We start from the raw sequence: 25,770 nt of genomic DNA, 5'->3' as shown, positions 1-25,770 counted from the left end.
AGATTATCAGCTTCTTAAATTTGCTTGAAAGGAATAATGTAGTGAACACTTGGCCTTGAAGAATTCTAAACAATACTTGGAACCTTCAGAAAGACTCTTGCTCTTGGGCATTTGAGCTGCTGAGAGGGCGTGCAGGAAACTACCTCACTTACCATGAGATTCTTCTTACACAGACACACACACACACACACACACACACACACACACACACACACACACGAGTCTCCACTCCTGCTTGGTGGGTGCTAGGGCGACATAATAGGAAGAAGGGCTTTTAAAATTTCACAAGTAAATTTTATTGTGGCCACAGGTCAACAGCAGAACACGTGACAGCTGGGGTTCATATTCTCCCCGTCTCCTGGGTTATCATATAAATTAAATATGGAGAGGTACACGCAAACAAACCTCATGAAAACCGAGGAGCTGTTTTCAAATCGCCATTTCCTAGAATAACACACATCACTGCTTCAGAGTGGGGCAAAAAGCCAGCCTACTAGTGCACAGCGCTTCCTGTACAGAACCACAGGGCCAATGTTCAGAGCCTTTTTAGTTGGCTGGGAGTATGGCAGCCACTCAGCACTGCTCCTAGCAGTTCACTTTCAGAATAAAAATATAAAACAAGAAAACTGTGGGAAACATCATAGCCTTCAAAATAAAAAACTATTTGGTGACAAGCCTAGCTCTGATGGAAAAAGCCCACCTTGGCAGGGGGGCGGGAGGGAAGACTTGTGGGTGTTGAAGTTGGTCTGATGTACCTTCATGACTCAAAATAAAAAAGCCCTTCAAATACAGATGAGTCTAAAGCCATTACAACCCAGAATTATGGGATTCACTTAGATGTGCTTACAACACCTCCTGAAATAAGATCTACATACAAGGAGCTGCACCCTCCTCACAACTAACTGAAGCATATGGCCATGGGGGTGTAGATGGGGGGCTGGTTTACCCCCACCCCCGGAAAAAAAAGACAACTTAAATAGAGTTTAAAGTTCTCCCCTCCACTCTACTCAATAAACACATACCCAGAATGAGAACAAAGTAGGATCAATGACCAGGTGCCTTTCCACGAGGCCTCCCTGTGGCTAATATGAGCTGGAATTTTCTAGCACAATGCAAATCCACTACTCTGGGTACACACAGCGCCCTACACAGTTGCCTGCCCTGGGTTAAACCCAGACTCTATGAAAGGTGCAACTCCACTAGAGTTTTGATCACTTAACTTAGGATAAAAAAACACCTAGCAATGACTCTCATGCCTCATTAATACCGATCTGGAGTCCTCACTGACTCAGCGGTGCTTTTTTTTTTTAATCAAAATAGCTGGTGAGGTGGCAAACGGTGACAACTGACAGCAGGTCATGGCAATTCCAAAGGCCAAGGAAGCTCTTCGTCCACTGCTCTGGCTTCTGCCCTAGGGTTACGGTTCTGCCACTGTGAAACGTTGTCAACAGGTCTCTGTGGCCAAGCCGTGGCAAAGGTCAATAAATAAAGAGCTGGTCAGAGGCAGAACCATTTTCCGGGCAGACTCCTCTAGCTGGGAATAGGGAGTGACGGGGGGGAGGAAGGAGACGTGTGTGCGAGGAAGAGGTAAGAGCCCCGTGGACAGGGGTCTGGTGACCCAATGCCAGACACCCAGCTTGCTGCCGGCAGAGCCAGACCTGCCAAAACCCATCACTCAGATGGAAAAGGAAAAAAAGACATCAAAAAATACTACTACTAATAATGGTAATACGGCCAGTTCTGAAATTTGCACAGTTGATAATTTGTTCTTCTTAGCAGTAAGGACTTGAATGAGAATCATGAAACTCGAGGAACACTCTTTTTTTTTTTCCAGGATTTAAAAAACTGTTGTCTTGTTCTGAAAGACTACATTCAGTGTGGGTCAGATCCAACAGCATCAGCTAGAACTCAGTGGTGAAGGTCACCCCGAGCTGGGAGGAAACGTCATCTGAGTGGAAAGGCTGGTGGGCAGGCCAGAGGCCGCTCCTTCACTGATCCCCGAGCCGAAAGCCCTGGCCCCAGTTGTGCCGACCGCCTCCGCCGTTCTGATCGGCTGCTCGCCTCATGCTAGCTGGGGGCACACCAAACCCCGACACCCCTCCTCTTCTGCTGGGTAGCCAACGGTACCTGGAGCACAGTGGACGAGACACAAAATGAGAGAAAACCACAAAGTCATTTCCACGGAGTTGTCCATCCTTATCTCCCTGCCCGGGGCTCCCATGGCATCTGTCTCATCGAATTACGTTCATCTGTGGCCACGGAGAGGCTGAGGACAATGTCTCATTTAACTCTGTCTGATGGCTCAGCAGGTAAAGAATTCACCTGCAATGCAGGAGCCACAGACTCGATCCCTGGGTTGGGAAGATCCCCTGGAGGAGGAAATGGCAACCCCCTCCAGTATTCTTGCCTGGAAAATCCCATGGACAGAGGTGGGCTACAATCCAAAGTCCTGGTGGACTCCATGCCCTGACCACAGAAGGCACTCGCTATTTATGATTTTTTTAACTAAGGTTTCACACTAACATCACACTCTAATTTATTTTTTTCCTGATTACAAAAGCAATTTATGTGGGAACAGTTAAGTATGGAAACAAAAACATTAACACCCACAAGCCCAGCAACCAGAACCATCTATATAGCATTTTGGTTTATATAAACATGTAGCTAGCTTGCTCAAAGGACCCTAAGTAAATTCAGTTCCAAGGACAAATCCGCAACCACAGCATCTCCATGACGCAACTGGATTCTTCACGTCCATCGAGGGACAGTGGAGAAGGCAGCTTTCTGTCTTGGAGTTTGGGCGTGTTTTCAAGTTCATTCACTGTGTGTCCTCCAACTGCATTCTTTCCATCTCATTGATGGTGGGAAAGCTGAGGCCCAAAAAGGTTAGCTGATTTCCCAACTTACAAATTAATAATTCAGAGTCACAGAACAGCTAAGAAAATGTAAACCCAGGACTCTATGTTCTCAGTAGTTTTTCCAACTGTTTCCCTTCCTTGATTACTAGTCAGCTGAGCATCTATTTTCACCTGCTCCACTTATCAGACCTGATGGCTTGATCTCTGCCTTGACGCACAGAGACTGTGACCTGATGTCCCGTTTTAAACCCCTCATGGCACCAAGGGCTTCCCTGGTGGCTCAGATGGCAAAGCGTCTGCCTGCAATGTGGGACCCAGGTTTAATCCCTGGGTGGGGAAGCTCCCCTGGAGAAGGGAATGGCAACCCACTCCAGTACTCTTGCCTGGAAAATTCCATGGACTGAGGAGACTGGTAGGCTACAATCCATGGGGTCGCAAAGAGTTGGACACAACTGAGTGACTTCACTTTCACTTGGCACCAAAAACAAACCACGAGGGGTGACTTGCCCACAGCAGGAAGCCTGAGGAGCTCAACTTTATCATAAGGCATTTCCCTCACACTGGGTACTGCTTGTTTAAAAATGCATCTCATCTTCACAACTGCCACAACAGGTACTATTATTACCCCATTTTATAGATGGGAAAACGGAGGCAGAATTGAGTCGAGCTCTTCTGAAGTGACAGGCAAGGATTCAAACCCAGGCAGCCTGACTCTGGAGCTCACACCCCACCCCACAGCATACAGAGTGCTTGATTCAGATGACAGCAGTTAGTGACCAAAGTCCTCATATCTTTACACATCAACCCTGTTAGCTGCATGCTCCCTCTCCAGAAAGACAATTAAACCCCTTGTAAAAACAAAAACAACAGAAGAGGCTCTACCTTTTTTTTTGGCCACATCTCTCAGCATGTGGGGTCTTAGTTCCCCAACCAGGGACCAAAGCTCTGCCGCCTGCAGCGCCAGTGCGTTTTCTTAACCACTGGGCTGCTAGGGAAGCCCCGGTCTACTTTTCTAAGCAGAAGGCAAAAGACTGACACATCTTGCTGCTGCTGCTGCTGCTAAGTCGCTTCAGTCGTGTCCAACTCTGTGTGACCCCATAGACGGCAGCCCACCAGGCTCCACCGTCCCTGGGATTCTCCCGGCAAGAATTCTGGAGTGGGTTGCCATTTCCTTCTCCAATGCATGCAAATGGAAAGTGAAAGTGAAGTCACCGAGTCGTGTCCAACTCTCAGCGACCCCATGGACTGCCTTAGAATTCTGTAATTCACATCTTCCCATTTCAGCAAATTCAGTTTGATCATTAAATCAACATGTATTTCCAAGCACTGGTTTCCCAACATTCATAATGTTCTGGCACAAATAACATTCCTCCAAAGTATATAATAAATTGGAAGACTTAAAAAAGGCAACACCAGGGCTGTCTTGCTTTGCTTCTGACTCTGAGACAATATGGAAGCCATCGCCACTGCTTAAACAGATAGTGAAATTAAATGCAAGTAATTAGTATAAAAAGATACCCAATTATACATAATCAACAAAGATTTATGATAATTTCAAAGCAGTTACTGCTTCTGTAAGGAGCTACATTTTGTCATCTGATCTTTATGCAAAATTTCACAGAAGGGCTTCCACCAACAGGGAAAGCTCATGAGGAAGGCAGGCTCCAGTGGGCTGTTGGTTTTGCCACTAGAATCTCATACATGTTGTTGCCCACAACTGAGAAATGTCTCCAAGCCATTAAATCAGAATATGGCCGTTTAAAGTAAAATAACTCTTGGCTGCCCCCTAAAGCAACAAGTTTTGTTTTGTTTTTTTTAAAATGATGCATCTGCCATCAGACTTGATAAACCTAGATTAAAAATCCAAGCCTGCTATAATTGTGTCCTTTGATAATTAGAAAACAGATTGGTCATCAGTTTTTTTTTTAGCCTGAAGGCAACTCAAGACTCAGACGGTAAACAAGTTTCTTTTCATGCTCTTAATGAAGGGGGGGAAAAAAACGAAGAAAAAGACACACATACACAACAATAGTGTACTTCTCTGTATATTTCACAATGAAGGACTTTCAAATACCTTCCTCTAGCCTATGAAAGTGAGGACAGGGGGAGGCACTCAAGTTTTACTGGCCTCATTGGCCCCTTGGAAGAATGGCAAACTGCAGAACATTAAAATGAGCAAGATGTGAAAAGGGGTTTTTTTGCTTTTTTTTTTTTAAGCTTCTAAGTGCAAGCTATCACCACATATGCTCAACCAGAGATCAGGAGTGACTGTCAGGCCGGCTGCGACACCAGATGGTGATTTTACTGGTCCCTTCTCCAACAGCCATTTGCTTCCCTGACAAGATGGTCACACTGCTTACACACTTAAGTGTGTCAGCATCTCTGAGTGGGTGGGAGTGTGCATCAGAATCCCGCCCCCGCCTCCCCGCCCCAACTTCAGGCTGAGAGAGCTTATATTTACTGAGTACCTACTACTGTGCTGGTGAGGGTGAACCCCACTTCGGCCATCCTGTGAGACGGGGCCACCCCTCAACTCACAGACTCAAAAGAAAGTTGGGGGGAATTTACTCAGGCACTTTCCCAATATCCAAACTGGTCGATGAGGGGAATGGGACTCCAACCCAAGTCTGCCTCCAAACCAAAGCTGGGCCCTCAGCCTTCTCCCTAAGCACACCCTGCAAACACAACAGGAAGCAAGACACAACCCTCCAGTCTTGTCGTTTTAACGCTGCAAAATCCTTTAAACATTCTAGTCTATGATACTAAATATAAAAGTGCTTTAAACTGCTAACCGATGAACCTACTTACCCTCTGACGCCTTCCTCAGCTGAAATCTTGGGTAAAACTGGCACCTCTGCCCCCCTGGCCCCCCGATGTTCACACTGGAGCCACTCAGGAGCACCCCGCCCGCTCGACAGAGCCCACAGCTCCCTGTTCTTCTCCTGGAGCCTGGATTCAGGCTCTTGTGTCCTTGACTGTAAGACACCACAGAGGTTACTCTGGAAAGCTGACCTTCACCTTGCAATCCTAAAATAAACACAGCCCTTCTTGAGTTTTCCCATGGCTGACATACAGGCCATTTCGGGGTTTTATAGATAGATGGCTCCAGGAGAAGAGCGGACCTCAGCTTAGAGTGACCAAGTCCATCAGACAAAGAGGGAACTCCTACCCCTCATGGAGTCTTTATCGGGAGGCAGACGACCATAGGGACTGTCAAACGAGAGGGGGTAGAAGCACTTACAAAAACTGAGGCGTGGATAGAAAATTCCTCCCTCCCAAGTCCATGGGGTATCTGAACATGAGGAAGAAATAAAGATGTCCGACAAGATTTCCAATTAGCTCGTTGATGACCCTGCAAACAGAGAGCCAGGTGAGTTTTAAGACATTCAAGCAGTAAAGTGAGCCGCAGCAAGTTTTAGCTAATAGCAGAGGGAAGAGATCCCTCGAGGCAGCTATTTCTGGTCCCTGGGAGTCTGCGACAGCTCAACAGTGAGCCCTTGTACAGTCTGAGGGGCGCGCTCATTCTGAATGAGAAGAAAATCCAGTCCTCTTGAACCAATGGTGTCTGGGCTCTTCAAGGCCAGCTGCCTCTCTGACATCTCTTTCAAGCCCCAGCCCATTCTCAAAACATTGTTTTTGCTACTTTCCTGCGTCAGGAAGCGGTGGGGGTTAGCTGTAAGCTTCTGAACGCTTTCAGTCACAAACACCATATTTGCAAAACAGGGCTATATTTGAAGGCTGGCAAGAGAGAGTCACAGGAGCAAGGAAGAATGAAAAATGTTTACTCCTCCTGTTCCTGGAGCCACAGATCACACCTCCCTCGCCTCTTGTGTCCTCAACTGCAGGACACCAGAGAGATCACTCTGGAAAGCTGACCTTCACCTTGTAAACCTAAAATAAACATGGCCCTTCTTCAGTTTTCCCATGGCTGACATACCGGCCACTTCAAGGTTTTACAGACCCACTCCCACGGTTACATATCCTTCTCTGTCTCCACCTGCAACATCATTCCTGTTAGGGACCGATCATGTCTACAGCTGCTCCCAGACCAAAGCCCAGGACTTGCTCTGCTCTAAACAGAGTCTGTTTACCCAACTCATTCCCTTCTGCCTAGGGCTACACAGCAGAAATCAGAACCCCATAGGGCAAAGACATCATCAGGTTAAGAAGTAGTACTATCAAAATCTGTTTTAAAACATTAAAAATATTTTGAAGTGTAAGAAATAGGAGTTCTTAGAAGAGCTGCATCTTGAAATCCTCCTTCCGAAATTATGAATGGATCCTTTCAAGGTTTTCCTAAGCCTCGGGTCTAATTCCAGACTAGAAATTTGACCCCGTTTGGCGCAAACTTTCGTACTATCAAATCACTGACAAAACTTCCCATCTGAGAATCTGTGCATTCTTATGACTGGTGAACAGTTTCCAAGGCGTTTTGGAAATGCCTTAAAAATAAAAACATGAATTTTATGCACAGAGGAGACAGCTCAGATAAAATTAGGTCTATACTTGCTCAATCTGGACAGTGAATCCAGAAATAAATATTTATTCGAAAACACATATATGGAAGCTATCCTATGACAACAAACTAACAGCAACAAAAAACCATTCAGTGTTAAATGTGCTTAAAGCCCTGCAATTTTAATCAATCACATCCAAATGAGATTATTTCAAAAGTGTCATCAATGCTGAGAATCTTCGAAGTATTATAAAGATTAGGGAAAGAACATAAAGAATAATGGAAGTCTTCCAAGGGTTAATTTGAAATTAAATAAATCTACTATCACTTACGAGCCTCCAATGATATAGTTGAATCCAAGGATAACCCAGGGTAAATAACAAGCCTAGGAGAGAATATACAGAAACATGAATAACTACACCTGCAGAGGATACAGTTGCCAGGGGGCTAAACTGGGGAAGGCTGTCCTGACAAGGGTTTTTATACATCCTTTGGAAAGTCACTGCAAAAATTCCTTAGCTCAATCTAGCATCACTCCTAGTATACTTGAAACTTTCCATCTAAAATTATACTTATTCATATGTTAGCAACTGGAGAGACAGTACTTTGCTCATGGTTTTCGGATGTAATACAGGACCTGTTGAATTATAACAAACAGCTTTAGAAAGTAGACGAATGGCCTGTGGATGCTAATTAAAAAATGGTCCATAATAAGAAGGAAGGCTCCAGCCAGCAAATTGTCACCAATCAACTATAAAACAGCTCATTGTTTTGGGTTCTCCTTTTACATATTTCACGGTTACTTTGAATTCTTATCAAATTATACATCAGTATCTTGAACTAATACTCTCCCAAATAAGACAGCTCTCTAGATGCATTCAACATTTGAGCCCCTGTGAAAATTTTATAAACAGCAAACCTCAATGAAGTAGGGTTGGGAGACCAGAAGGGGGAGCTCTCACATCCTGTTTCATCAGCTGAGCCCAACAGGAAGAAAACAGACTTCTTTCCTTATAAGGATTCAGCCAATGAAAAGCTTTGTTTATCACAGCCCTGCTGACTTCCTTTTCCTCTCTATAAAAGCACTCTCCTACCACCCGGTGCAGAGACCAGGATGTGGCTTGCCATGGCTATAGAAGCTCTCTACCGGTCGCCAGTAAACTCGTCTGGGCTGGAGATATATCTGGCAGCCTATTTACTTGAGGTTAACACCCCTTAACAGAGTCAAGACATTATGCTGCTGCTGCTGCTGCTAAGTCACTTCAGTCGTGTCCGACTCTGTGCGACCCCACAGACGGTGGCCCACCAGGCTCCCCCATCCCTGGGATTCTCTAGGCAAGAATACTGGAGTGGGTTGCCATTTCCTTCTCCAATGCATGAAAGTGAAAAGTGAAAGTGAAGTAGCTCAGTCGTGTCCGACTCTTAGCGACCCCATGGACTGCAGCCCACCAGGCTCCTCTGTCCATGGGATTTTCCAGGCAAGAGTACTGGAGTGGGGTGCCATTAAGAGCTAAAGGAGTTACAAAAATATCACAAACTGGGAAAAAAAGGGTTACATATCAATAACTTGAAGGCAGAATGTGGTCAAGACTGTAAGAAGAACACAAAATATTTCAGAAGCCCAAAGGCAAGACCAATTCCAGGCAGGAGAGGAAGAAATATGTTCAGTCCCAACTCAGATTAAGAATGGGCAGGATTTACACAAGGAAGAAAATCAAAACGATGTTACAGGTGGAAAATTGTGAGGGGAGGCACAAAGGGAAGTGTTGGAGGGTGGGGGGCAAAAAACCAATCTGTTTCAGCTTAAGTGTAAAATACCTAACAGGGGAATGATAAGAAGAGATTTTTAAAGGGAGGGCTCCATCTGAGTATCCTTCCTTCCCTCCCTCTACCACACTCACATCCATGAGATCACTCAGGACACACGCCTGAGGGGCCTGAGGTCCAGAGGGAGTGAGGTCAGCAAAGGAGGTGGGATTAACTAAAGAAACCCAGGGGAGCTGAGGAGGGGAGAAGGGGCCTGCCAATGGTTTACTGCTCTGCAGCGACCTCTGCTGGACATGTCAGAAAGTACACCTCTGGGCGGAAGAGCAAGATTTTTTTCCAACTAGGTTAGAGTACCTTAAATCGTGTTCCAAACCAAAATGACACAATCATGTCTCGATTCAGCTGGGCCCAGACATAAAGCACTGACATGATCAGAGGAATCATCAGCAACTGCAACAAAAGAAGCAAACATGAAAAGATAAGGCTAAAAACAGAGGCTTAGCGTGAATCTATCTTTTTTTTGTTTTTAACTTCTCTCCTCCAAATAAATTCTCACATGGCTATTCAAAATGCAGAAAAGAAATTCAACTCACCACAATTATAAATTGGCCCTTTTACTTAAACATGCAATGCATGCTTTAAAATCCTCTAATAAAATACAATTACATTATTTGGGATAGATTCAGAAATACCAGGGTCAAGTTCTGTTACTTGAAAAAAGTATGCAAAAAGCTTTACTTTTGGTGTATTCTCAATTTTAAAAAAATACACATCCATGTATATGCACATTTCTGGAAAGAAACCAGAAATGAGCAAGGAAAGTAATGATTTAAGTGACTCACGTTAGAATCTTCAAAATACCGTGTAATTAATGTAATGTAATGCAATTGAAACTTCTTTCGAAGTTTAAACTTCTGTCGAAGGCCATTAACAGTAAATCTGAAACATATGAAAGGGCAAACAGTTTCAAGGGACACTTACCTGCATATCCATTGCTAAGCCAGTAATCTTGGTTCGTCAAGTTAAAGATCAGACACAAATACATCATTCCACACCTAATAAAAGTTCATTTCATTCCAGTTTCCGGAAGAAAAAACACTTCTCTATAGTTCAGGTTGCTTAAAACACCCGAGAACACAAAGGTATCTAATCACCGTCACTGTGAGCACGTTATTAGACTTTCCAATGATGAAGAAACTAGAAATTAACTGCTTTGGCCCATGATTCAGTTTGGTCGCCTGTGTCCTCTGCGCTTTGCCACTGCAATTAGCAGATGGAGGGGCCTGTGCCCCCTGAAAGAGCTAATGCTTCTACAGCCATTCAGCGCTCCCCAGCACAGGTGAAGTCCAAAACAAGCTTTTTCTCTTCCCTTAAAGGAGGGGAAAGGGCGTGCAAAATGCCACACTTTTCGGGCTCTTGGTCAGGTTTCAGTGGACGCTGAGCCCCAGAGCCATTCTGAGCTCACCAACTCTGCACCGGGCTGGAGCTGACAAGCCCCTTCTGCCGCACTCACCACCTGGGAAGGTCCGCAAGCCGCAAGGCTGCTGACAACCGCGGCTGACACACAGAGAGCAGAGAGGCCCGCAGGGCCCTCACAGAGGGACTGAATTACCAGACGGCACTGAAGTCAGGAAAGGATGCTGGCTGCAAATTAGGTTTCTGATAAGGACCGCAGCTTTCAAAAGCTGTCTCACGGCACGGAATCTCTTTGTGCTGCAGTCAGCAAGCTGGCACACCCAAGAACACAGAGAACTGGGGACGAGAAGAGGGGACGGTAATAAAACTCAACCAAATGTGGAAAAGCCCCACAAAGACAACAGCGAGAGAAGGCATCGCTCTGGGGCTATGTGACTTACAACCGCTACTGGAAAGAACTTTAACGATTCTTAATTATTAACTACAGTAAATACAGATGCAAATGACTACCACTGGAAACGTTCTACAGATTACTGCCTGTTTCCCCAAACCTGAAAAAAAAGAAAACAAAACTGGTTATTTCTGGCCCCAAATAACAGATGAAAGGATACCACGATGCAAATCCAGTTGAAGAGGAGCATGAATAAATAGTCTGCTGGCCTCCCATCAAAAGCTCCTGGAAACAAAAATAAAGTCAAATGTCATGGTTCGGAATTTCAGAACAAAGAAACTTCAATGTTGAGAAATACTTCAAAAAACTATGGAGGAAGCAAAAACATGAGAATATTTTTAAATCACTCCTAGGAAGCAAAAGACATTTTTTTAAAACCTAAAACCACGTCTGCAGTAAAGCCCTGAAGTAAAGTCACCGGGGTATTAAGGCTAATCTGTGCCCTCTTGACTGAATTCCAGTCCGTTACATGCTCTGCTTGACTGGCAGGGGCAAGGAGAGATCCAAAGGGAGGACAGTCAGGTCACGGCTACTGCGAAGCCCCTCACAGTCTGCTTGCTGGACTTCCCTTCTCAGCTCTCATCACGAGATGGAGGCGCATTTGTGATTGCCTGGTTCATCCCTTCTTCACGCATTTGCCCGTAAGCTCTGTCAGGAGGAATCACGTCCATACTGCCTACCGTTGTGACTCCTCCCCACGAGGCTGTACTTACACACACACACGCTACCTCTCGGTCCGGCACTGGGCTTACTGAGACGACTCAGTCTCCATCTTCCAGGAGCTCACACTCTAGCAAAGGACAACGATGCTGGGGAGTGGGGAGTAGCGGAAAGTCACGCCTTTCCGCAGCCTTGATTCTTCCTCCTCCTCCCCCAAGTGAGGGAGGAGGAGAAGACCTATACCCCTTTTTACAGACGAGGAAGTACAGCTACCTGACCAAAGCCACCTGGCTTTTAGAAGCAGAGTGAAGTCTAACCACTAGTTAAGGGTTCTTTCCACTACACCACGTCCTAGGCTCTGTCTTATTACTGGGCTGAAAAATGGACATTAGCCCCGCTTTCCCTTCTGAGGATGGTCCTCGCGCCTCCCGCTGGCAGACTAGGAGAGGGGCAGAGGAAAGAATCGAAAGAGGCCAAGGTCCCTCTATCTCGGCCACTTCCCCTCCCCTCCACACCCCATCACAATGACATGATACAGAGTCCACTTTTTAAAAATAACCCTAACAAGCTAAAAAAAATACAAGAAACTAGTGAACACAACAGAAGAGAAGCAGACTCGCCGAGGCAGAGGACAAACTGGCGGCCACTAGTTGTGGGGGCAACACGGAGCTGAGGGGCAGGAGGCACACACTTCTAGGTGCAAAACAGGCTCGAGGGGGCACTGCGCAACATGGGAAATGCAGCCAATACTTTCTAATAACTGTAAATGGAAACCAGCCGTTAAAACCTACAATTTTTTAATTAAACAATAAATTCGAGCTTCCCTTGTGATCCAACAGTAAGGAATCTGGCCTGCCACCGCAAGGGACACTGGTTAGATCCCTGGTCTGGGAAGATCCCACGTGCCGTGGGGCAACTAAGCCTGTGCCACAACCACTGAGCCCACATGCTCTAGGCCCGTGGACCGCCACAAGAGAAGCCACCGCAATGAGAAGTCCCTGCGCCACAACGATGTTGCCCCTGCTCGCCGCAACTAGAGGAAGCCCAAACGCAGTTACGAGTACTCACCGCAGCCAATAAACAGACAAAAATAAAGTAACAATAACAACCTAACAAGTATCAGAAAGGCAGAAAGAAAATCTACCTAAAAGAAACTTGATTTCAGGCAAAAGTCGCTTCTCTTTTCCTTATCCACCTCCCACCCCACCTCAAAGGCACACTCTAGCCACGGTTTGAAGGATGCTTAATGGGAGGGAATCAGGATGATGTATCAGAGCTGAAACTCTTCACAAAATCTCTAAATTCTAGAAACAGCTGTGCTTCTTTTGCTGTGGTTTTGGCTTTGTGATTTCTAAGGATTCTTTAGATTGAATATTTAAAATACTGTAATTACATAAACTACAGTACTGTATTATTTGGCAAGCTTGCAACTGGAAATTTACAAATTAACTGGTCCTCAAATTGCAGTCTTCTAGTTTCACATCAGAATCCTTATAAACCAGCCAACAACTGCTAGATACTTAAAATAGCCAAGCAGGAAAAGATGCAGGTGGCAAGCATTTTGTCACACTGTTATCCTGAAACCGTATGGTGGAAGGCAGACGGGGGTCAGTAAACTGGGTTCCAGTCCTAGCTGTGCTTCTCAAACGGCTCTGTACCACCTCTCCAGACCACTGTTTCCTTGTCTGTGAATCGAAAGGGTTAAATCGAAAGCTCTCAAAAGTTCCTCTCTACATGAATGCTTGTATAGCATTATTCATAACTGCAAAGAAGAGAAAACAAGTCAAATGTCCATCAACTTATGAATGGAACAACAAAATGCGGTAAATCCATACAACAGCATCGTAACTTGACAATAAGAAGAAATGAAGAGGGACTTCCCCTCGTGGTCTAGAGAAGACTGGACTCCCAATTAAGACTCTGCACTCCCAATGCAGGGAGCTCCAGTTCCATCCCTGGTTGGAGAACCAGATCCCACATGGCACAACTAAAGATCTCGAATGCTGCAACTAAGACCCAGTATAGCCAGGTAAATATTTTTTCTTAATAATTTTTTAAAATTAAAAAGAAGGAATGAAGTGCTAATCATAAATACTACATGGAAGAACCTTGAAAACACCATGTTAAGTGAAAGAAGCCAGTCGTACAAGAGACTGCAGATTATATGATTCCATTTACCAGAAAAGAGGCAGAACACAGGTGAGTGGTTGCCTGAGGGCTGCACCAAGGTCAGGGGAAATGAGACTGAATAGAAACGGGGACGGCTACAGTGATGAAATGTTCTAAAATGGATTACAGCAATGACTGCACAGCTCTGTGAATATCCATCGAGTTATACACCTTAAATGGGTGGAACCGTATGGTATACGAATTATAGACCCATAAAGTTGTTTTTAAAAATGCCTCTCAGGGGACCTCCCTGGTGGTCTAGTGGTTGAGAATTTGCCTTCCAATTCGAGGGACATGGGTTCGATTCCTGATCAGGGAACTAAGATCTTACATGCTGTGGGGCAACTAAGTCCACGTTCCACAGATCAGACCCAACACAGCCAAAATAAATATTTTTTTTTAATGCCTCTAAGGACTTCCCGGGCAATCCAGTGGTTAAGACTCCACACTTCCAATGCAGGGGACCCGGGTTCAGTCCCTGCTTGGGGGACTAAGATCCCACATGCCACACAGTGTGGCAAAAAATAAATAAATCCTAGCTGTATATTTTTTAAAAGTTGAGTGTTTCCTCATGACTGATTTATGTCTGCTGCTACTGCTAAGTCGCTTCAGTCGTGTCCAACTCTGTACGAACCCATAGACGGCAGCCCACCAGGCTCCCCCGTCCCTGGGATTCCCCAGTCAAGAACACTGGAGTGGGTTGCCATTTCCTTCTCCAATGCGTGAAAGTGAAGTCGCTCAGTCGTGTCCGACTCTTAGCAACCCCATGGACTGCAGCCTACCAGGCTCCTATGTCCATGGGATTTTCCAGGCAAGAGTACTGGAGTGGGTTTCCATTGCCTTCTCTGATTTATGTCAATGTATGGCAAAAATCACAATATTATAAAGTAATTAGCCTCCAATTAAAGTAAACAAATTAATTTTTTTTTTAAGTTGAGTGTTTCACTTACAGAGATGAAGTCTAGGCTTTTACTTGCAATAAAGCAGTGTTTTTCAAGACCAATTTAGGAGATGTATACACTTCAGCACAACTGTGCCTTAAAAAACAGGGATTGCCATGTGACAATCACGATAAGTGAGAGGTATACCACCTCACCACACAGGATATGAACAAAATGTGGAAACTTCTGCCCTCGTATCTCTGTCACCTATAAAATGGTGACGCTGCCACTGACACCCCACGATGCTCCTGTGGGGATTAAAAATCAAACAATCTAAGTGCCTTGTAGAGTCCTGGCACAGTTAATACTTATTGAACGTTTACATCATTATGCCATTTCTTTTTTTTTTTTTTTTTTGGCCATACTGTGTGGCTTGTGGGATCTTAGTTCCCTGATCAGGGATTGAACCTGGGCCCCTGGCAATGAAAGTGCTCACTCCTCACCACTGGATCACCAGGGAAGTCCTGAGTCATTTCTTTATACATGCTAACTGCCCTCAAAATTCCTCCACTACATGAATACACGGATTAGCAAAACAGACAAAAACAACACTTAAACAAACCAGGGATGACTTACCTGTTTCGAGTCGAGTAGAGTACTGATATAAGAAGTACAAATTGACCAAATAAAGAAATCCAGTGCCTGGGCCCACAGGGAAGTAAAAGGTGGCAGTGATTGGCCTCCAAATCTGTCCAGACCAAAACAAAACACAGCTGTTAGTTTCTCTATGCTGAGGTGTTTTTTTTTATCTTTTAACAAAATTAACCCTTGCAAAACATTCTCCTCAGTGATAAGAGCTATCACCAATATAATTTAAGAAAACAACTGAAGAAAAGTTTTATCAGCTACAGTCCCATCAACCTGCAAGTCCATGGAGTTAAGATGGCATCATTTAACAAACAATAAATACTTCTAGACAAACTGAAAACAGTCAATAAACACAAGTATATGGCTAATCCTTACTAGGATCAGGCTTACAGCTATGCCTATCACAAATGAATTACAGGGCACTTCCCTGGTGGTCCAGCAGTTAAGAATCTGCGCTTCCACTGAAGGGGGCGTGGATCCAATCCCTGGTTGGGGGAACTAAGATCCCAAATGTGAGCTGCATGCTAAGAGCTTCAGTCATGTCTGATAATTGTGACCCCCTGGACTGCAGCCCACCAGGCTCTTCTGTCCATGGGATTCTCCAGGCAAAAATACTGGAGTGGGGTGCCATGCCCTTCTCCAGGGGATCTACCCAACCCAGCGTCTCTCACATCTCCTGCATTAATTAGCAGGCGGGGTTCTTTACCACTCACGCCACCAGAAGCCCAAGATTCCGAATACTGTGGCCAAAAATAAATAAATAAAAATTTTAAAACTGAATTACAGTGTCAGGACTTCCCTGGTGGCCCAGTGGGTAAGACCCCAAGCTCTCAATGCAGTCCAAGTACTCAACTCTGAGTGAGAGTTGCTCAGTCATGTCCAACTCTTTGCGACCCCATGGACTACACAGTCCATGGAATCCTCCAGGCCAGAATACTAGAGCAGATAGCCTTTCCCTTCTCCAGCCTTTCCCAGTTCTCCTGCATTGCAGGCAGATTCTTTACTAGCTGAGCCACAAGGAAAGCCCAAGAATACTGGAGTGGGTAGCCTACCCTTTCTCTAGCAGATCTTCCCAACCCAGGAATCAAACCAGGGTCTCTTGCATTGCAGGCAGATTCATTACCAACTGAGCTATCAGGGAAGCCTGTAAATAACATTTTGTATCTTATTCTTGTCTAATTTACTGGCTAACACCTCCAGAACATCAAACAGTAGTGGTTGAAGATGGCAGCCTTCCCAGATTTTTGGAAAAGCCATCATAACGCTGGCTTTTGGCTTGACAGCTGCGTGTCTTACTGCATGTGTATGAAAGCTGGGGTCCCTACATCAAGGAGGTCTCAATAATGGGGAACCTGTTCAAAGAAGCAAGAGTGGGCACAAGGAAGGGAACTTTGGTCTCAGAAAAATGAGTACAAACTCTCAAAGAACTGCGAGAGTACAATAAATGTATGGGTACGGCTAATAATCTGGGTGTGGCTGGAACAGAGGGCATTTGTCATGGGGCCTGCCCAGGCATGGCTGTCAGGTCACATTCTCCAAGTACAGGACTGTAACCCTCTGAGCTTCATTCCCAGTGGGGGAAAACGCACTTTTCATACCGTGAAAAGTCACTTTCCAGCAACCCTGTGCTTAAACCAGTAAAACAACACAGGTTAAAATTCATTTGGGTTTGTTCACAATTTTATCACAGAAACAGAACAGTCAGACGGAAAGAGCCCTGGAAATTATTTGAAAAGACAAGAGCTCTCAGCCACGGCTTACATGTTATCACTCTTCTGCCGCAGTTTCCATAAAGGAGGAATGACATCCTCACTGGTTTTATCCATTTTGGTGAATGGTTTAAAAAAAATAATAATGTGCTATTATGTTCATGCGCACTCAAGAGGTGGATTTTATAGATGAGGCAACAGGACGAAAAAAGGTTAAGCAATAGCTAATAATTGGTAGAGCTTAGAAAAGTTTGTCCCAGACAGCCAGACTCTGGAGTTTATGACACTAAGCCCCTATTTTTACAACGCCTCTCACAAGTGACATCATTATTATAAGGTCTAATTAAAACTGGTAAAAATTTTCAGTACTACTATACTGCTTGTAGAATCCTCAAATGAACTGAGAGCAAGCCCACAAATTCACACTCTCTGCTTCAGAAAAACACTGGGGGTAAAAGGCCAAAAGCAAGTGAGCTGTGGCCTTGGCTCTTAGGAACCCGTGGGGCCTTGGAAATGTCTCGACCTTTGAGTCTGCATCTTCATCTACCCTGTGACATTTGTCTTTGACTCTCTTCTTCCTTGACTCAGATTTTGTCAAAGCTTGCAATTAAGAAAGTGGATGAAAAAAGTGCTTTACCAACAACAAAAAAAAAGTGTGGGTGTACTATCATTACAATATCTTTTAAAAGACACGTGCTGACCTGGTTTTTACAAATTCCCATTTTAATCTACCCCCACATTCTTCTACGTTACTCGAGGCCTGATTTTGGAAAAGACACCTCCAGGTTTTTTTGACTACATTTTTCATTAACACTGACGACACGACACTATTTTTAGCCACTGTATGCACCTGTGCCTTGGAAATCAGCAACTGTCAAAATACTGCACTTTTTTGCCCAGTTCATTAAGCTTACCCTTGAGTTATACTTGCTCTCACTGACCTAAGGGACTTGAAATTACCTTTGTATTACTTTAAAATTATAATATGAAAACACCAGGAGATAGTTCATCATTTCAGGACACAATGTAATATATTTTTGAAATCCCCATTGAACAACGTAGCCAACTAAACGCTCTCCTCTCCTCTAATGGGTATGGAGACAGTCAGTATAAGGAAATGGCTTTATTTTCAGGGCTAGGAGTGGTAAAGGCACTTTTTCGACCCTAGAAAGCCTGCACTGATCCCCTGATCCCTAAGACGCAGCCAGAGGCAGTGCAAAGGGCATGGGATTTACAGGCAAGCATCCTATTTTAACTCCGTGGAAACCCCAAGGCAGGAAGCATCACCACTCACCTTTTCAAGAGGAAAGCTAGGCCCCTCATTAGAGTTGAGGTATCATGCCCAGAGTTCCTCACTTAATGAAGGCAAGAAACCCACGTGTTCCCTGGCACAGAGGCCTTCAAAGAAACACCAGACACTGTTCATCAGCGTAAGCTACTGGTCCAGCGACTTCTGATGAGTGTTTAGTTCAACTACCCTTGAATGAAAATCTCCCAAACAATGTGCCAACATGCTACTGAAAACATTACAAATGCCATCCAGAGCCTAGGGTAGTTTTTTTTTGTTTGTTTGTTTGTTTTTACTATCAGAAACAAAAAACTGTCTGCAACAGTAAGGACTGGTTGATTTGGAGTTAAAACAAAAATTCTACTTGGGTCAGCAAGTAAGTAAGAAAGAAGAGCACCAAAGGGCCAAATGCTGGTATTAGCAAACTCCAGCTTTTCCTTTTTTTGGCGGGGGGAGGCGGGGGAAAGGGGATGGGGAAGGGAACACTAGACAGGCAAGAAAAACAAATGAAAGGCGCTCAATTTCAATTGTGGACTTTAAACTAGCTACAGGGGTCATCAATTTTACTCCTAGGTATACACGTATACTTATGTTCACCAAGAAGTGTCCACTGTTCATCCTAGCCAAAGCCAGAAATCCCCCCAAAACCCTGTTACCAGAAGAAAGGGTAAATAAACGGTGGTGTGTTCACACAAGGGAACAATACAAGAATGAGCAGTCTGTAAGCACGCACAACAATGTGGGTGACTCTCAAACTGCTGAGAAGAGGCTAGACACACAAAAATAAATATTTATGTAATTTCATTTATGGACAAGTTAAGAAAAAACCATCTACAGTATCAAAAGTCAAGACAGTAGTTACCCCTGGAGATGAGAGTGACCAGAAGGGAGCAGTAGGAAGGTTTTGGGGGATGCTGGCAATATTCTGCGTCTTAATCTGGTTGCTAGCTGCAAGGCAATTATTTTACATATATATATATATGAAAGGGAAAGTCGCTCAGTTGTGTCCGACTCTTTGCGACCCCATGGACTATACAGTCCATGGAATTCTCTCGGCCAGAATACTGGAGTGGGTAGCCTTTCCCTTCTCCAGGGAATCTTCCCAACCCAGGGAATGAATCCAGGTCTCCCACATTGCAGGCAGATTTTTTTTACCAGCTGAGCCACCAGGGAAGCCCGTATATACACGTATTTCCTGCCTGTATACTGTAATCCAACAAAAAGTTTTATAATGGAGCTGTGAGCTAATGGGTAACCTTAGGTACAGACCATGGCAGAACCGTGTAATGTGGAGAGCGCTGCAAAGGAAAGATTTAAAAACTGTACATACCAGAACACTTGCCACTAAAGTTCTAAATCCAAACCCTGAAGCTACTTCTATGTTCAGCCCCCAGACCAAGTTCATTCCCCTCCCAGTTGTGTGTCTATATAATGCTTCCCCAACAAACTCAGGTGTCAATCTGCTAGGCTTGCTGTCATCAGGCTAAATGCAATATTGTGAGCAAAAGCCTGGCAAATATGCCACCAGGCCCGAACACCGACTTGGCTGGTGCCAGTTCTTATTATTCCTGGGAACAAATTAAGAAAAATTGAGAGTTGGTATCTTCTCATTTCCAGTCAGGATGCTTTTAACAGGACCAAAAGAACAGGAAAATAACTCAGCATTACACAGTTACATTTCAATTACAGATTAAAATTAGAATATTACTGCTCAAGGAGAGAAGGCAGCAAAGGCAGGAATTGGCTAATAAATAAAAATAGGCACTATTTTTTAATCGATTATCCACCAGACTATTTACTGGGCACTTCACAAACATTTTTCCATGTTTTTATATAAGAGAGGCATGAAGTAGATAACATTTTTCCTCGAATTGAAGATAATCATTTTTGTTTCCAAAATTAGGATATGCCTTATAATCAATACATTTCATTTAGTGTAATTTGTACTTTCCTACTCTTCCAAAAAATATGAGGAGCATGTCATAATCATTGGAGTGACCACAGAGTTAACTTATAAATTATCCCCACTTTCAGTGAAGAGAGGGCTTCCCTGGTGGCTCAGACAGTAGAGAATCTGCGTGCAATGTGGGAGACCCAGGTTCGATTCCTGGGTCGGGAAGATCCCCTGGAGAAGGAAATGGCAATCTACTCCAGAATTCTTGCCTGGGGAATCCTGGCAAGGATATCCTGGCAATTCCCTTGCCACCAGGATTCCAGGATGCTGGTGGGCTATATAATCCATGGGGGGTCACAGAGTCAGACACGACTGAGACTAACACACTTTCAGTGAAGAAACCGATACTCAGAAAGGGCAAACAGCTTTCCTGGGGGCATGCCACTAGCAAGGGGGCTGAGCCAGGCCTGGGGACCATGACTCAACTGCTGGAAATCCACAGTCTTTCTACCCTCACAGAGAAGGAACAATAATTTGCTATGCTTGGTTAGAAAGAAATCACACTCAAAAATGTTTTGTTAAACACTTCACTCTGTATTTTGGTAGATATGCAAAGGAGTTAAAAGAACTATCTGAAACTCACCAAAATAGAAACTGAAACGGCAGCTGTCTATCAAGTGGGATAACACTGACCTCAGGATGACTGTGGGAGTTCAACGAGGTACACTATGAAGAAGCCAACACAGATGTAAGGAGGTGATGTTATTTTGCCCAAAGAAATGAAACATCCCCGTGCAGGGAGCCCTGAGAGACATTTCAGAAACCACAAAGGCAGGAGCAAATTGCCGTCTCTCTTTCAGTTAATCAGGGACCAATGTGGAGCCGTTTCATCCCTGTGGACTAGCTGATTGCTGGGTGTGAGACGTGAAGGATGAAGAACTGTGGACAACATTACAGTGAGTCTTAACACACACCTATGCCTTTCCACCTACCCAGACTAAGAAACCGACGTCACAAGTGCCAGAGCTCCAAACCAACAAGCTTCTCACAGGAAACCCATGGATAAGGAAGAGCAGCCTTTCTCACTTCCAACATGAATTCTCAATTTTAAATCGACCATCCCCAAGTTGTTCAAAGATGCAGCTTTTAAAGAAAAAAATGAGCCTCTTGCAGAAAGCACATCACACACTGTTTGCCTCCATCCATCAGTCTCTCAGATGTGGTTTTTCCTTCAACTGCTTCAGCTGAAATGAGCTCCACCAGGTGGGTCTGAAAGCTAAACTTGTTCAGAAAGAGCAGGAGTCAGAGCAGCCAGAAAGAAAGGACAGATACTGGTCTCTCCACACCTGGGCAGTCAGCACATGGTCCTGCCTCCTGCCAACAGCTTCCCCCGCTTCTCAGGATAACAAGCCCACAAGAAATAACCCAAGGAAGGTGGGAAAACTATGCAAAGTGTGACATGAATGATGACCTTTCTGATCAGTTCACCGTTTTTAACATTATACACCTGGAATCTACTAGAGGGCTTCCCAGATGGCGCTAGCGGTAAAGAACCCATCTACCAACGCAGAAGAGGAGCCTGGTGGGCTTCAGTCCATGCAAAGAGTCGGACACAACTGAAGGGACTTGGCACAGTCTGTTAGAAAGACTTGCTTTTCCTAAGCTGACTACAGAAGTAACCAAGCTTTTGCAAGGAGAGCCGAAGAGCCAGTTTTGACTAGGCCCTTCTCATTTATGCCCATTTACTATTTATGATCATTTATGACCGCTGCACATTACCTAACATGCCGCTGGGCACAAAGTGCACAGCATTCACCCAGGCAACAAACATTTCACCAAAACAAATAGAAAAGAATATGCAATTCTGGCTGCACACTCAGATCATCCTCTAATACCCAACTGCCTTACTGAACTTCACCCAGATGCCTACAGGATCTTTAGACTTACTATGGCCAGAATATAACTCTTTATCATACCCTCCTCCACCCCCAAAACTCGGCCTCCCTAAACATTCCCAATCTCAGAAAAGGGCTCCACCAGCGACTCAGTTGCTCCTGTGAAAACAGTGACCTCTTCGAGACCTGCTTCTTCACCCATTCACCCTTTGCATCCATGAGGCTGCAATCTTGCCCACTCCAACTCCAAACCTATCCACTTCTATCTCTGAGACACCCTGATCCAAATCACCATCTTTCTTGCATTCTAACTTGACTTATCTCGCTGGTCCCATTACCTAGCCCTCCCTTGCCACCATTCACAACACCAAGTCCATCCCACAGAGTTGTTTAGTCGCTAAGTTGTGTCTGACTCTCTTGTGACCCCAGGGACTGTAGCCTGCCAGGCTCCTCTGTCCATGGGATTTTCCTGGCAAGAATACTGGAGTGGGATGCCACTTCCTTCTCCAGGCAATTTTCCTGATGCAGGGATCGAATCCTGCATTGCAGGCAGATTCTTTACTGTTGAGCCACCAGGGCCTCCCCTCACCCCATAAAGAGTAGCCAAGAGAATATTTCAGTCAAAAGGCTCTAAAGGCTCTGCCTTTCTAGTGCCTTTAAATTAAAGTTCAACCACAAAGCCCCAGCCTACTTTTCCATCTTTGCTTTATTGTACTTACCCCCGGCTATCTCTCTGTCCTCCCTACTAATCCTCATACCTCCCACTGACTCTGCACTAACCATTCAGTCTTCTTCCTGATTCTAATTCCTGCCTCTAAGTCTTTCACTTATTCTTTCTTCTTCTTGCAAAGATTGTCTCCAGAGCCACATCTTCCCAAAACTGGCTCATCTTTCAGATTTCAGTTCAAATATACTCTCTGAGGCCTTTCTAGAATACTCTATCAAAGTCACCATCGCATGCCTCTCTTATTTTCTTCCTGTTCACTGTTGTACCCCTAGTGCCCAGCACTGGTTCCATGCATTCAACCAATAAGTAAGCACTTGCTATGTGCCAAACACGGATCCAGGTAACAGACTGGTACACAAGACAAGCGGTGCTTGTGGAGTTTTATTCTCTGAAGGGAAGCAGGCTGACGGACACCAAGGGGTGATATGCAGCAAGAAAAACTATCAGGAAGGGAGACAGACTGAAGGAGAGGCACTGTTTTAGGGCAATCATAAATGCCAATAAGGTGGCATTTGGGCAGACTTGAAGGAGGTAAAGAGGTAAACTATGTTTACTGTACTCAAGCAGAGAAACATCATGTGCAAATGTCCTGAGGAGGGATAGCGTTAGGTGCTGAAGAAACAGGAAAGATCCCACTGTGGAACCTAATGTACAAGGTGAAGAGTAGGAGGAGATGCGCTCAGAGAGGCAGTAGGAGGCCTTGCAGGCCAAAAGACTTGAACTTTACTCAATCAGTTGAGAAGACATTAAAAGGATCTGGGCAGAAGACTGACAGGACATGAATTTATGTTTTAAAAGGATCACTCTAACTGTCTGGAGTTAAGACTGAAAGGAACCAGGCTGGTATGAAAATGGCTTGCAACAGAGAATAAAAAGGGACTGCATTCTGGATATTTGTCTAAAGTAAACAGAATTTGCTAACAGACTGTGGGATGTGAGAGAAGTCAAAGATGACTCCATGACTATTAGCTTGAGCTCCTATAAAAATGGAGTTGCTATTTACTCCTAGGGGAAAGGGTATAGTGCTGGACACATTAAGTGTGTGATGTCTGTTAGTCATCTAAGTAGTCATTTCAAGTATATGGTTGGGCGTACAAGTCTGAAAGTGAGACAGATCTGGACTGAAAGTATGTATATTTGTATTTGAGAAACTTCAGCTTGTAGAAATGACTTAAAGCCATGAACTAAAGGCGATCACCCGCAGCTAGGGAGAATACAGAAAAGAGGGCCTGGGGTACACCACAGTATTTAAAGATCAGGAAGATGAGGAACCAGCAAAGAAAACTAAGAAATAGCCAGTGAAGAGAGAGAAGACAAGACAGCGTTACCCACAGTCCAAACAATGTGTTGAAATTAATGTCAGATCTTAGTATCCGACCTGCACTGATTAAAGATTTAAATCACAGAATCCGGTGAATAAAGATAAACCTCCAGAAATCTAATATTCGCTTACTAGGAATATTACCCTGGACTGTTTCCTTAATGCTTAAAAAAAAAATCCATTTCTGGAGCAATTTACTCTTTACTCGGTCCTTCATAAATTCAACTACGACCTGCCAGATACTAAGGACTTGGGAGACACACAAACAGACTCACTCTTTGCACCTCAGACTTTCAAATCACTCCTGCTGGGAAGAAACTTCATTAACATAAAAAGAACTCGGCTGGTGGTTGAGCAAGGCGACGTCCACATGCCACCCACGTGGATGGCAGAGCGAGGTCGGAGGGCAGGTGCTCCAGGTGGCCCCAGCCTGCCATTCACTGGCGTCCCACAGATAGACAACTTATCAGTCTTACCTTCCCAGTGGCGCCTTCTCGGAGCCCAGAGGGCGGGGAGCACAATCTTAACAGAAGGACAAAATCAGTCCCTTCCCACCGGGCCAAACCCTGGAGCCTCCGTGTCTCCAGCAATCCAGGCCCACGCTCGGACGCTTTGGCAAAGCAGTCCACCCGTCAGTCCACCCGACTCCCGGACCAAAGGACCCCGCCCTAAACCGCGGGAGCCTCTGCACTACAAATCCCACCAGGCACCGCGCGTCCGCAACTGGCCAGTCTACGCTCCGCCGCGGCGGGGCCACTTGGGGTCTGTAGGCGCCACTTGCCCCGTCGTCGGTCAGTACCTGAAAGCGATAGAGGAAGGCTTCGGGCCAGAGGAAGAAATAGGCCGGGCTGATGAGACCGAGTTTGCCGACTAAGGGCACCGCGACGGTGGCGGCGAACCAATAGCGCGTGATGGTCGGGATGCTCCTAAACCAGTCCCCGATGTCCGACATCTTCGCCTCTTCGGTGGCCGGGATGCGCGCAGCCGCCCGACTCCCAGTCCCGGCCCCCTCACGACGCGGCCTGCTCTGCGAGTGGAAAATGTCCAGGCGGAAGCCGCCCCAGCCCCCGGTGCAGAAGGCGGGGACCGGCGGACGTGGCGCCACCGAATTCGGACCAGCAAGGGAGAGCTCGGCGGCGAAACTTCCCCTTCCGGCGGCCGCCGACGAAGTTGACCAGAAGCCCCGCCGCTTAAAGGGCAAGCATACTTTTTCACCACTGGGTAGAAGCTTGGCGTCTCGGAGGCGGGGCGGAGAGGGGCGGGGCCGGGCCGGGCCGACAACACGACTGGTGGGGAACAGTGGTTGCCAGCAGCAACGACAAATATTCCGGCCAATGGCGAGACTGAACGCCCTCTACCTAGTCCTGCGGATTTATAATCCAGGTGGGTCTACTTGGCTAGTATTTAAAGGAGAAGTAGGAAATTAAACTACCACGTAGCTGCTCATTTGTTCATTGTTTGGGACAAAAGTTTGTTGAGGGCTTGCTAAGTGCCAAATAGGGTTCTAAACTCTGGAGGTGATGCAATAATCAGAGCTGTTGTACCTTCTCCCCTGGAGCTTACATACTAACCAAGATAGGGAGGTAATGAGCAAATAATTGAATAAGATAATTACAAGCGAGTGATAAGA

The 25,770-nt window shown here is 45.2% G+C and overlaps 1 protein-coding gene across 2 annotated transcripts; it reads right to left on the bottom strand.

Moving 5' to 3' along the window:
- Positions 1 to 272: 272 nt before the first annotated feature.
- DERL1 (derlin 1) lies at positions 273 to 25,379 on the bottom strand. Of its 2 annotated transcripts, none has more exons than XM_069599962.1 (8): positions 24,940 to 25,379; positions 15,295 to 15,406; positions 11,109 to 11,173; positions 10,063 to 10,089; positions 9,436 to 9,531; positions 7,647 to 7,699; positions 6,100 to 6,210; positions 273 to 2,127 (listed from the first exon to the last, which is right to left on the bottom strand). In XM_069599962.1, exons 1-8 carry the CDS (start codon positions 25,090 to 25,092, stop codon positions 1,989 to 1,991), a joined length of 756 nt encoding a protein of 251 aa, XP_069456063.1. In that variant the 5' UTR covers positions 25,093 to 25,379; the 3' UTR covers positions 273 to 1,988. The 2 variants fall into 2 exon arrangements, with proteins under 2 accessions (XP_069456063.1, XP_069456064.1); XM_069599963.1 differs by having other exon boundaries at positions 24,617 to 25,243.
- Between the last annotated feature and the right edge of the window lie 391 nt (positions 25,380 to 25,770).

This window comes from Ovis canadensis, chromosome 9 (assembly GCF_042477335.2).
Source record: "Ovis canadensis isolate MfBH-ARS-UI-01 breed Bighorn chromosome 9, ARS-UI_OviCan_v2, whole genome shotgun sequence".
NCBI classification, from domain to species: domain Eukaryota; kingdom Metazoa; phylum Chordata; class Mammalia; order Artiodactyla; family Bovidae; genus Ovis; species Ovis canadensis.
Note: the sequence above shows the minus strand (reverse complement) of the source record. Positions and strands in the feature narration are given on the sequence as shown.